Genomic DNA, 12,982 nt, shown 5'->3' on the forward strand with positions numbered 1-12,982 from the left:
CCCCTATCTTTTTAATCAGAAAATTACTTATTATATTTTAACATCAAATACTTGTAAGCAAAGTTTAAAGAGAAACTGACAAGATACGGAGCTAAAACAGAAAATACGGAACAATTTTATACGGTAAAAGAATATCATTTATTTCTTCCAACACATCCCTTATTCATTAGAAGCGACAGCTCGCTATATTATATCGACAGTTAAAGTGAAGAGTAGACGACCTGAATGGTCGTTACGCGCCACATTGTCGTCTCCGCTCCGTAACCTAGGAAATAAGTGAAAAGATATCTCTTAGAAGCTTTTAAACGCGTCCGAGAATACCTCCCTATCTGTTAAACCAACAAAAGGCTCCCGTGTCGCTTGCACGGACAACAGATACAACTAAACACTTTATGCTATAAAAGAAAGTACAAACGCCATTATCAGTAACAAGCGCGGAGTGTCAGGCAGACGCGCCGCGGCAAAAGAGTGCGCGGGTGACGCGCATCGATTTTTATACCCCTCGAGCGGGGCGGGGTCACGAGCTAGCCAATCAGCGCGTGGTGAGCCACCCAATCACGGCGCGGCGTCTTCCTTTCCGCTTTAAAAGGAAGCAGTACTTTATCGAGTAATGGAATTTGAGTTTGGAAGTTCTCTGCGGGGATTAAATGCGGGACCCAATGCAAATTGGCAATGTCTCCGATTCTTTTCTGTGAGCCATTGAGCTCGAGTTTTAGCTCTTTGCTTCTTGTTTTTTTTAAGTTTTTACGGTTGATGATGTATTCAACTTAAGAACTGAATGGTATTTAATATATTTGGCCCTGTTTACTATAACTTATTTTACTTGATTTTTATTTTGCATCATCATAATCTTGGCCTTGTAATACTGTACGTTATCCAATAATGTTTTTAAGAGATAATAAATAAGGTTGTCAGATTAGCAGGACTATCACATGAGTTCACTATCCAATGTTTTGAACAGGGATTGTTGTTACTGCATAGCAAAAGATCCATCAAAATTAGTTTAATCTGTTATTTAAGTACCGGTAACTAAAATGGGTATAAAATACGTTGATCAACGAAGTTTAACTTTAGGCATTTTTTTTAATTCATTATAGATATACGCTTGACCACAATCACACCTGATGGGAAGTGATGATGTGGCCTAAGATGAATTAAAACAGAACTGCTTACTTAAAAAATCCCTATACCTAAGCTTATACTGATATAATACGGTTATATATAGTATATATAAATAGGCTTATACGGTTATAACTTGTACTGATTTTGAAAATAATGAAAAAAGCCATATTATTATTCTAATACATGAACGGGATACTCTAGAATCAATCTTTGAATGTTCATTCGATATTTCAAACATTCGATATTTTCGAACAAAGATCGATATTTTTATAGACTTGACTATTTCAATTGAAAGACGGCAATAAGGAAAGGCATTCCGAACCAGTGGTAGATGCATCCGACTATTCGAAAGTACTTGTAAAAGTTTATTCGAATAAAAAAGTTTTTTTTAAAAATCTTTTTTGTTTTAAATATATCAATATAGCGTAGTACAGCTACGAGGTAGCTTTGGGAATAGTGATGGTCATTTCAAATTTCAAAAGAATCACACGATATTCACGGATTAAGTGCCAGCGCGTGCCAGGCCTTCGTTATTTTATAAAAGCTGAAAGTTTTGCGTATTGTCCCCAACACAGGGAGGAACGATCAGCGACTATAAAGTTTAATAATAAAATAGATCAAAGCTACAACGTAGAGGATACGGCGTAGAGTACCCGTAGAGACTCGTAGCTGCATTAGTAGCACGTCCGTAGACATAGGCTTATTAACGTTTTGTCGTATTTTAAAACCTTTAAATGGGTTATAGAAGTGAAAAGTTCTGAATTCCTTTAAATTAAAGTTCGAATTGGACCACTTTTTAAATTATTATTAAACTAATATTATAAATGCAAATCCTATCCGTTTAACCGATTTTGCAGAAATTTGGTACAGAGATAGTTTACATCTTGAAGACAGATATAGGCTTAGGTACTACTTTTTGTCCCAGATAATCAAAAATATCACACAGTATGTTTAAATAACCAAAATCCACGCAATTAATTTAAAACTAGCTAATGCCCGCGACTTCGTACGCGTGGATTTAGATTTTTAAAAATCCCATGGGTACTCTTTGGTTTTCCGGGATTAAAAGTAGCCTATGTCACTGTCCAGGTCTTAAACTTAACCCATGCAAAAAATCACGTTGACCCGTTGCTCCGTTGCGAAGTGATTGAAGGACAAACCAACAAACCAACAAACAAACACATTTATAATATGGGTATTGATTATAATAGGTATGGGTAGTGATGTATCGATAAAAAATGTTACGGCACTACCTCTCGAGACCGATTCATCTCCCTTTTCTATTGAATCGATATTTTATATATCGATATATCGGAAAGGGTTTGTCTACGTCACAATAGAGAGTAAACTTTTTACTAAAAAAGCATATTTTACTACTTTTTCTCTGTGCACCTTGCTTTTGTACAAAATATTCCAGCACATTTATTACTTTTACTTTAATTTACCTAAATGCAGCTTTGTTTAACCTGAAATATTAAAATTTATTTATATCGTTTTTGAGTTCAAGCTATATTTTACCAAATTGCCCCCGCCGGAAATCGAACCCGGAACCTCCCATTTATAAGACCACAGCACTCACCACAGCCAGAGAGGTCATCAAATGACATATTATATCATTTGATAATGATGATGACATTAAAAATGCTTTTAAATGCAAGTTGCTAATGCGCGTGGCCGCCATTTAAGTGACGTCAGCACTAGACTGAAGTTTCGAGCTGATGGTATATTTTTACTTAAATATACCTAAGTCAAATGACCTCAAAATGACGTCATTTCGATGTTAATGAGACATGGTTCCAGCGCAATAGCAATTTGCGGGACGTATACCTACTTAATTTTTTTTTTACTTTTATCTTACTTTAAGGTCTATTTTGTCGTTGGTTTCAGGTTAGGCCTCATATCGCAATGGAGCGCGCTGGCGGGCCGGTACGGAGGCCTCGTGCCCGCGCCCTGGTACTGGCAGAGGCCTCATGAGAGGACTCCACCTAGAGGTAAATATAATTTGATTAAGTACGAAAAATCAACGTCGGCAGAGCCCTCATTAGGTAGACACAAGTTTGTATGAAAGTTCATCATTTTTCAAGGTATCAAAGTATCTATTAGGTACCTATATCAGTAGTTAAGGAAGTTAAAAGTGAAGAAATCATAAATTCTATTGCGAAGGGGGAGTTGAAAGTTTGTATGTAAGTTAGTCGTTTTTCAAGTTATACTACGTATCTCTATTTATGACAAGGTTTTCGGTCAAAATTGAACGACAAATTTGTAGATTTTTTGATAATTCCACCAAAAATTTCACACGAGCGAAACCGGGGTGGGTCGGCTAGCAATACTCATAAAGTGCAAATATTTTCATTGAAACTTGGTTCAGTGTTCTACGAACAAAATAACAAAACAAAACGAAAAATGTCACATGCACATCGGATTAAAGTCACTACATAGGTACATTAAAGTTAATGTAAATCAAACAATCACTTACGATTTAAAAGCACTTTTAATTTAATAAACAAAAAATGGTAGTAATCGCGTGTTTGAATATGGTAACACCATGCTAAACATGAAAATACCGCAAAATACGTCAATCAGACTTAGCATATGGCATTGAAAAAGGCATATGGGGCATTCCGAATGGCCTAAGAGCCAGCGCGTGCCAGAACTCCTTTATTTTGTAAAAGCTGAAATTTTCTCTGCGCATTTATTGACTCCAACACTGGGAGGATCGTTTGTGTGGATGTGTGTTTGAATCATGGTGGCCTTGGGAGATAACAGGTAATAAAGGTGTAAAAAATCTTACGTCAAAGTTTTTTATATTTTCTTCGGAGTAGTATTAGAAATCACGTCATGCATTGCCAGACACTAACTGCCGTACTCAGAGTCGCTTAATCGTTACTTAAGTTTTGTTAAAACGAGTCAGAGCTATATCTCTCACATAAATTTGTCTCGTTTTACCTCAATCTTAAGAAACGATTAGCGACTCACGCCAGACACCCTTAAACGTTAATAATTTATTTAACTTTCACATAAAATATTAACAAACCAAAATATCAACAAATTCAAATAAAATAGGCTAGGAGGATTAAATTTATAAAGGCGTAGCTTTGTATTAAATTATTAATTAATAGAACATTATTTTAATTACAAGTGACACACTTTTAAATTGAATATCAATGTCGAAACAATTAATGTCAAAAAATTAACAGGTAGGATGCAAATGTAACAAACCTTAGGTGACTTATTGCTTTTTTTATGTTGACAGGGATTTCCCTGTTTTTCATAAGTACAAATGACCCACCTCTAAAATGACACCTGTCAGCATTACACCGAACTAAAAATCAGACAAGCTGTGATAGCCTAGTGGTTAGGACGTCCGCCTTCTAATCGGAGGTCGGGGGTTCGATCCCGGGCACGCACCTCTAACTTTTCAGAGTTGCGTGCGTTTTAAATAATTAAATATCACTTGCTTTAACGGAGAAGAAAAACATCGTGAGGAAACCTGCACGACTGAGAGTTCTCCACAATATTCTCAAAGGTGTGTGAAGTCTACCAATCCGCACATGGCTAGCGTGGTAGACTATGGCCAAACCATTCTCACTCTGAGAGGAGACCGGTGCTCTGTAGTGAGCCGGCGATGGGTTGATCATGATGATGAAAAATCAGACTATAGAAGCTAAATAAGAGCCCCTCGAAATCACAGCTCACACAGCACAGAGCAAGGGAATCGATTATTGGTAAGGCGAGGCCGTAGCAGTGCACATCCGCGTGTCACGGTGACATCATTGGTGTTATCGTGCTCCCATCGCTGCACAAACCTGCGGTGTTGCCATATTTAAGCATATGATTACTACCATACAAGTAGGTATTTAGTTAATCTCTATATATAAAAATGAATCGCTGAATGTGTTGCTGATCGCAAATCTCGAGAACAGCTGAACCGATTTCGCTAATTCTTTTTTTATAATATGGCTTGAATTACGAGAATGGTTCTTGGCCTGAAAAAGAATTGACTGTTCGGCGGTACGAAGTTCGCCGGAATCTGTTATGAGCGCAAACTCGCCAACAAACTGATGTACAGTTTGGCGAGATATAAATTGTTACCTTACGTGTTAATGCATTATAATAAAAAAATTAAAAAAAAAATTACGGTTCACTGCAAGCGACTGGTTGATTCCCGGGGAAATGCAAAAAAAAAAATTACCATAGAAGTAGTACCTACCCGTCTGACGATCTTCTGACGGTAGCGGAAAGTGGGTGGATTTTATTTTGTTATGTTAAAGCGTAAATAGAAATACTTACTGTTTGAAAATTTCAACTCTACCTTTTCATGAGATACAGCCCGCTGATAAACAGACAGACGGGTAGACGGGTGGACAGCTGGGGCCCATTGATACCCTTCGGGTCATTATCATCATTATCATTATCAACCGATAGACGTCCACTGCTAAACATAGGTCTCTAGTAGGGATGTCCAATTGTCCACAGCACACGATATCTAGTCGTGTGTCCACAGTCTACATGCCGCGACCTTGCGCCGCCGCCATCCAGTGACTCCCTGTGACTCGCCTAATGTCATCCACCCACCTACTGGGGAGTCTTCCTGCTGCGCTTTCCGATGCGAGGTCAGGATTCTAGTACCTTGGAACCCCAACGTCTATCGATTTTTCGAACTATATGCCCTGTCCATTGCCATGCCATGTCGGTTACTGATTTGGTCACATAGAGAAACTCAAAAAATAGCTCTCTTCGGGTACGGAACCCTAAAAAGCGATTCCATACAAATCAGCTGCTATTAGGTATTAAGTTGCATCATCGATTTTGTATCAGGCGTGATTTGTAAAGGGGAAAGCTGTCTACATAAGCCCTTGGCTACCTGTAAGCTGTGTGGTGTTCACTTTTTAGTAGGGTTAGTAGGGTGTAAACGGGACCCTATTACAAAACCTCCGGTGTCTGTTCGTCTGTCTGTCAGCGGGTTGTATCTCGTGAACGATAACAGATAGACTGCAGTTGATTTTCACAGACTGTGTATTTCTATTGCCGCTATAAACAACAAATGATAAAAATGTTGTATTGAAGCAGACGTTACTATATCAATGATATACCATCAACCAAAAGCTTAATCTAAATACCTATATAAAACGAAAAGGTGATTGACTGACTGACTGATCTATCAACGTACAACATAAACAGTTTTTTGTATGAAATGTAATGTAATAAGGGTTTCTATAAACAATTTATATTGTTTATAGAAACACTATTATTAAGAAGTAGACGGAATGACACACTTTTTAAACCTTCGTGGTTTTTTGCTGTGTTTAAATTGGATTTGTTAAACATTCTTTATGTTGGTACTTAAAAAAAAAAAAACTACTGGACGGATCGGGCTGAAATTTGGCATGCAGATAGCTATTAAGACGACGTAGACATCTATTATAAGCAGTTAAGCACGATAAGCTAGTTTACTATAATCCGCTGAAACAGATAAAATTTATATCTAATCTATCTGCATGTCAAATTTCAGCCCAACCCGTCTTGTAGTTTAAGCTGTACGTTAATAGATCAGTCAGTCCGTCAATCAATCAGTCAGTCAGTCAGTCTGTCAGTTTTATATATTCATAGTCACTCGCTCCAGAACTCGGCTCGACCAGTTCTGATTAAAGTATAACTTTATCATTTAACAATATCACTACCCATATTACCTATCCTATATATAAATAAGAAAGTGTGTTAGTTTGTCCATCAATCACGTCAAAACGGAGCAATGGATCGACGTGATTTTTTGTATAGTTATTTATAGTAAAGACCTATGGAATGACAGTTTACTTTTTATCCCGGAAAAACAAAAAGGTCTATCCATCCGCACTTGACCAGCGGTAGACAATAGATTATGGCCAATCTTTTGTCATTCTGAAAGGAAATCTGTGCTCAGTAGTAAACCGGGGCGATATGTTAATCATGATGATGATTCCAGTAAGGACTTACCGATTATACTTCTCGCTGGTAAGAGCCTACTGGAACCAGGTATAGAAATATTGTCAATCTGTTTTAGTAATCTGACCATCACAGTTCTGAGCTGACTATTATCACCATAGAGAATCTAGAGTGCAAGCATATACAGCTCTTATAGAACGACCTCTATAGTCTGTACACTTGCTTTGTTTTAAGCTTGCTATACACTCTCCAGCTTTGCCAAACAGATTCTATTTCACTGATTGTAATTGGTCAAGACTGGACAATGCGAGAATGCAAATTCAAAATTCGAACACGGCGCAAAGGCGCGAAGTCAAATGTCATCAACGCTGTTGAACGAATCACTACAATCGAATCTGGTACACTCGTATTACTGTCACTTCATTGTACACCCTAAATTAACACCGACAAGGCTTAAATTACCCAGCCCTATTTCCGTAACTTTTGAGAACACTTACCAGCATAAATAGACCCGTATTTCTGTAAAACAAGCCTATTTAAATGGGTCTCGGGTAAATGGTTGTGGTAGCAGTGATTCGCATTGATTTTAGAAGCCGTATCAGGTAATCCTTTGTTACCGTTGGCTTGCTGTTTACACAAACGCTTACTAGTTAAGCAGTTTATGAATACGGAATTGAGTTTTAAAAGTTATTTGATAGCTGCTTATATTAATAAATATTGAATATTAGTTTTTTACATGCCCCACTTTAGGAGAACTAATCCAATAATATACCTATATAATCTTAAATTAATTTGTATTGCTTACCTACTTAGCTTTTTCTTCTAATAATAAGTCGATGTTTTTATTTTTAAAGATCTCGTAATAATTTCTCAAAATCACTTTTTAACTATAACTACTATATAATCTATTTTATAGACAGAAACTTGTGTAGTCTACGCGGATGAAGTCGCGAGCATAAGCTAATAATATATAAAAGTTAAGCTAACTGACTAACTGACTGACTGACTGATCTATCAAAGCACAGCCCATGCTACTGAACCGATCGGGTTGAAATATGGCATGCTATTAGCTATTATGACGTAAACATCCGCAAAGAGAGGATTTTTGAAAATTCAACCCCTAAGAGGGTAAAAAAAGGATTTGAAATTTTTGTAGTCCACGCGGATGAGGCTGCGGGCATAAGCTAGGCTATAATTTATGAACACTGTGAAAATAAACTACCGGTATGATGATTTGGGAAGGTCCCATTTATAAGTTTCCGTGGCATGCGCTGCGTAGGTGCCTAAAGAAGTGTTCCTCACAAGCTAAGCATGCATGCCGGAGCGGGTTGCTAGTTTCTTAAAAAAAACTACTTATATAGAAAACCACAAAATTATTTATTTATTAAAAAAGAAGTATTAAAGACTCATACAATGCAATTCCACCACTGACTAAGGCGAAACTAGGAAACAGTAATAATAGGGTATTTATTTCAAAGTAACTAAGCATTTAGAAAAAAATCTATTGATAGAAAATCCGTATGCAAGTGGAGTGCAATTATCTAGGGAAACCCGAGGTGGATAAAAAAAACTATTCGTTTCGAGTATTCAATCCTAACGGTAGTCAACTTCGATCAGCTTGCAAAAAAATAAAATAAAAAAGGCTCAAATGCACTCACAGCAATCCGAACAAACCGCATTCGAAAATTAAAACAACCGCATGCGACATCACCGAAAGAGATACCGCTTTTGGTGAAGGGGGATTTATACGTGTGGGAAAGAGACGGGTATATGTTTGCATGTTTGACATTTTACCAGTGTTGCTATACGTATAAAAGCGGTAGGTATGGTAGAAAGGCATTGTTCGGTCGGTTTGGACCGCGTGAAATGGCGCTCGCTTTGTTTTCCCCGGAGATGGGTTTTGGAAAATTAAAGCGAAATGAGCGGGGTTGAGAGAGCAGACGAGATGACGATTGCTTGTTTACTATAAGTGCGAGAACACACTACAGACTTGGTTATCTTGCGACAAAAAATCAGTACCCTTATTATAAATGCAAAAGTGTGTTTGTTTGTTGGTTTGTCCTTCAATCACGTCGCAATGGTGCAACGGATTGATGTGATTTTTTGCATGGGTATAGATAAAGACCTGGAGAGTGACATAGGCTACTTTTATGCCGAAAAATCAAAGAGCTCCCACGGGATTTTTAAAAAACCTAATTCCACGCGGAAGAAGCCGAAGAAACTCAGCGGTTGCTCTTTTTAAGTGATTAAGAAAGAACTTACAAAAGTTTATTTGAATACAAATCTATCCTATTCTATCACGTTTGTAAGCTTGATAATCCACACTCATAACCTAGCACAAAAAGTAGTAAGATAAAAACTCATAAGTTAAAAAGTCGCAAATGTATAAGGATTCTAAATATAGCCCGCTAACATACAAAATGTGAATGTGAGAAGTTTTCGCTGTCGCAGCAACAACGACAGTATGTCGCGCTTGGATGAATTAATTGCAGACTTTGAATAAACTTCGATTACACACAATAGTTTGTTGGCAAAGATTGTCGGAGTATGAAATATTTTCGATTGAAGTAATATTTCAATAAGTTCTCGTTTCAGAGGGGTTTCAAAGGATTTATTTGCGCCGTGTTCTCGAGACTTGAAACTTCTGTGTCTCTTCTCTGTGACTAAAAATAGGTAGTGTTAAACTAAGTCCCTATCCACGGCTGTGCTGTTATATTCGCCACAACAAACAAAATTCAATGGCTGATCCATTGCACACTTTGACTTGCTCAGACAACGAGATGGATTATATCCATATCCATATCCATATCCATATCTATACTTCTATAAATCAATATCCATCTTTGACTTGACTTTGAATCAACTTCGATTACACACTTGTTTGTTGGCAAAAATTGTCGGAGTATGAAATATTTTCGATTGAAGTAATATTTCAATAAGTTCTCGTTTCAGAGAGGTTTCAAAAGATTTATTTGCGCTGTGTTCTCGAGCTTCACAGCTCATTGAGCTATGTGGGCTACAAATCTCCTTTATTCTGATTAGATCACGTTGAGAAACTCTGAGCACAGCTCTCTATCGCCCGCTGAGTGACTTTGAGTTTTTGTATGCCAGACGTACATAAATAGTTCAGATCATGTTTGAATACCTTCAAAGGTTTCACGGAATCGAGTCGACACGTTCCATTCGATTACAATTGCGATCCAATTACAAATGTTAATCTAATCGAGGGATTTTACGCTTTTGATTAGGCAATCTGGCGAGCTATTCTTGTTCCCTTTTCACCGCAAACGGAAGCCATATTGATTAGCTGAATTGATATGTGGGACACAAGTGTACGTGGCAGTGTCACAGTTCACGACAGTTAGGAAACTTGTAACAAAACGTCGAGGCTTTACCTACACTGGCAGGCGTCAAATATTACCTACATTTGACACTGGGTAGGCTATAAAAAGACTAGGTTTTTGATTTCACGTCACCCCTAGACTAATATTTGACAGATGTCGATTCAGGATCAAAACCGAGTTTCCGCACTCTAGTTCACTCTGGCTATTGTGTTATAAACAAGTTCACTTTAACCACAGTATAAAGATAGACAGTAGTCCAACGCCTTTTATATCATGGTAAATGACCCCTATAGGAGGCCAAAGCTTATACCCGTAGGCTATCATCGCTTGAATACAATATAGTCAATGATATTTAATCGAAAAATGTTTGTTACAGAGGACTCAACGACCAATGAGGAAGGTTCAGCGGCTGGTTCTCCAAGACTGCGCAGCCCCCCACGACCGCCTTCTCCTCCGTCACCCTCCCGCTCCTCACCCCGCTCCCCTCGCCTCCATCCCGCTCTCTATCCCCAACAACAAGACCCTCAAGACTCCGACCCAGATATAGATGAATCCGACGATTTCGACAAAGACGAAAAGAGAGACCCAAATGCCAGCTTAGGAAAGAGAAAGAAGAAGACAAGAACAGTCTTCTCGCGGTCTCAAGTCTTCCAATTAGAGTCTACATTCGATATGAAGCGGTACCTAAGCAGTTCAGAAAGAGCAGGCTTAGCAGCAAGTCTACACCTAACAGAAACCCAAGTGAAGATATGGTTTCAGAATCGACGTAATAAGTGGAAGAGGCAGCTTGCTGCAGAACTAGAAGCAGCGAATATGGCTCATGCTGCTCAGAGATTGGTCAGAGTACCTATTTTGTATCACGAATCAAGACCTACGTCGATGCCGCATACTCCATTAGCAATACATCCTCAGTTTTCAAACGAAACTGGGGTTTATTTCCCCCCTCAAGCGCCGCAATCACTGCAACCGCTTCCACCTTCTCCGGTAACGTCTAGAGCACCGCTGTCTAGTCTAGTGTAGTGTCAGCTTGAAGCCGCTAGAAGGGACGCGGCTGACGGATTCTAAGTTCAAACTTTAAAATTGGTGAACGTGATTTGTTTTCCAACATGGCGGACTAGTCATCAGTGAGTGTGATAATATAGCTGTCAAATGCCAAATTAAAATCGAGTTGTTAAATTTAATGGTGCTATAAATCCAGTCTACTTTTAGAGTTGCAGGCTTATCTTAACTATTTTAAATGACATGTACCTACATATTATATTACATTCTGCCTGTCAGTTGTAAGTACACAAATCTTTATAATTAATTGACAGGTCTAAATAGTGCTATCCTGTTCATAATATTCCGTGCAGAAAGGAATAGCAAGATAAATTTAGATATCTATAACCAAGTTACCTCTGAAGTTAGGCTGGATCCACGATAGGTAATTCGATTGTACACTAAAATTTACCTAAACGTCTCGTTTTGACTTTGCCATATGTCTAAGCAAAATCAAAGTGCGCCCTATAGATCTCAGCCTGACTAAATACCGGGCTATCTGCAAACATCAAAGGTATTGGACCCCTGTATGGTTTTTTTACGCTGTGGTTTAGTTTTAATTTTCTGTACAATCGAATTTCAGCACCATTGTAATTAGATAAGATATATTTTTTAGTTGTGAGTAGTTATTGATAGAGTTAAATGTAACGTACAAATTCGTTGTCATTCCAAAATTGTATATTATTGTAAATATTATGTAATAATTATAAATATAATATAAATGTTTTAATATTTTCTTGTATTTATTCTATGCTAAGCTAGCTAATGTTGTAAATAAATTATAGTAGAGGATAACATCGAAATGTGCTTTTTGCAATGTGCTATGATTTCGAAAGTTCTCTTATTAAAAATACCATACCGAATATTGAGTTACCTACATTATTTGATCAGTTATTTATTATTTTGTACATGGCTGTTAAATAGGCTACTTGACAATTTTTTTAAGTTGGTCTTAAATGGTTAATATTTGTCCTATTATATCAAAAAAATTAACACTATATTTTTTTGCGCCCTAAAAACCGTAAAACTTTAATTTAAAAAAATATTTTTCTTAGACAGGTGAAAACACTGTCGGCCATGTTTGGCCGATAGATTATCTGTGCTCTGACGTCATGCATTTGTAAACAACAGTATAATGGTTATACTGTTGTTTACAAATGCATGACGTCAGAGCACAGATAATCTATTGGCCAAACATGGCCGACAGTGTTTTCACCTGTCTAAGAAAAATATTTTTTTAAATTAAAGTTTTACGGTTTTTAGGGCGCAAAAAAATATAGTGTTAATTTTTTTGATATAATAGGACAAATATTAACCATTTAAGACCAACTTAAAAAAATTGTCAAGTAGCCTATTGTCATTAAAATTAAATCAAGTCAGAAAAAACTAAATTTTGGTAGAAATTTTAATTTGAAGCTAGCAACCCAAAAAGGTAACAAAGAGCATCGTACAGTGCGACAAGGCTGTCTTGGCGCGTGGCAAAAATCGGAACTAACGTTGCCGTCAAGTGTCCCCTTTGTTCTTGTTTGAATACCATTCTAAGCCTTTGTTCTCCA

General features: G+C 37.4%; 1 protein-coding gene across 1 annotated transcript in view; it reads left to right on the top strand.

Moving 5' to 3' along the window:
• LOC117993628 (homeobox protein HMX3-B-like) overlaps positions 1–12,342 on the top strand; it is a 30,680-nt gene extending 18,338 nt beyond the window's left edge. Inside the window, exons 3-4 of the mRNA XM_034981430.2 lie at positions 3,010–3,113; positions 10,765–12,342. Of these exons, the coding sequence (XP_034837321.1) occupies positions 3,010–3,113; positions 10,765–11,408 (748 nt within the window). The 3' untranslated portion in view covers positions 11,409–12,342. The remainder of the gene's footprint in view (positions 1–3,009; positions 3,114–10,764) is intronic.
• Positions 12,343–12,982: the final 640 nt, after the last annotated feature.

Source organism: Maniola hyperantus, chromosome 24, assembly GCF_902806685.2.
Source record: "Maniola hyperantus chromosome 24, iAphHyp1.2, whole genome shotgun sequence".
In the NCBI taxonomy this organism is placed as follows: domain Eukaryota; kingdom Metazoa; phylum Arthropoda; class Insecta; order Lepidoptera; family Nymphalidae; genus Maniola; species Maniola hyperantus.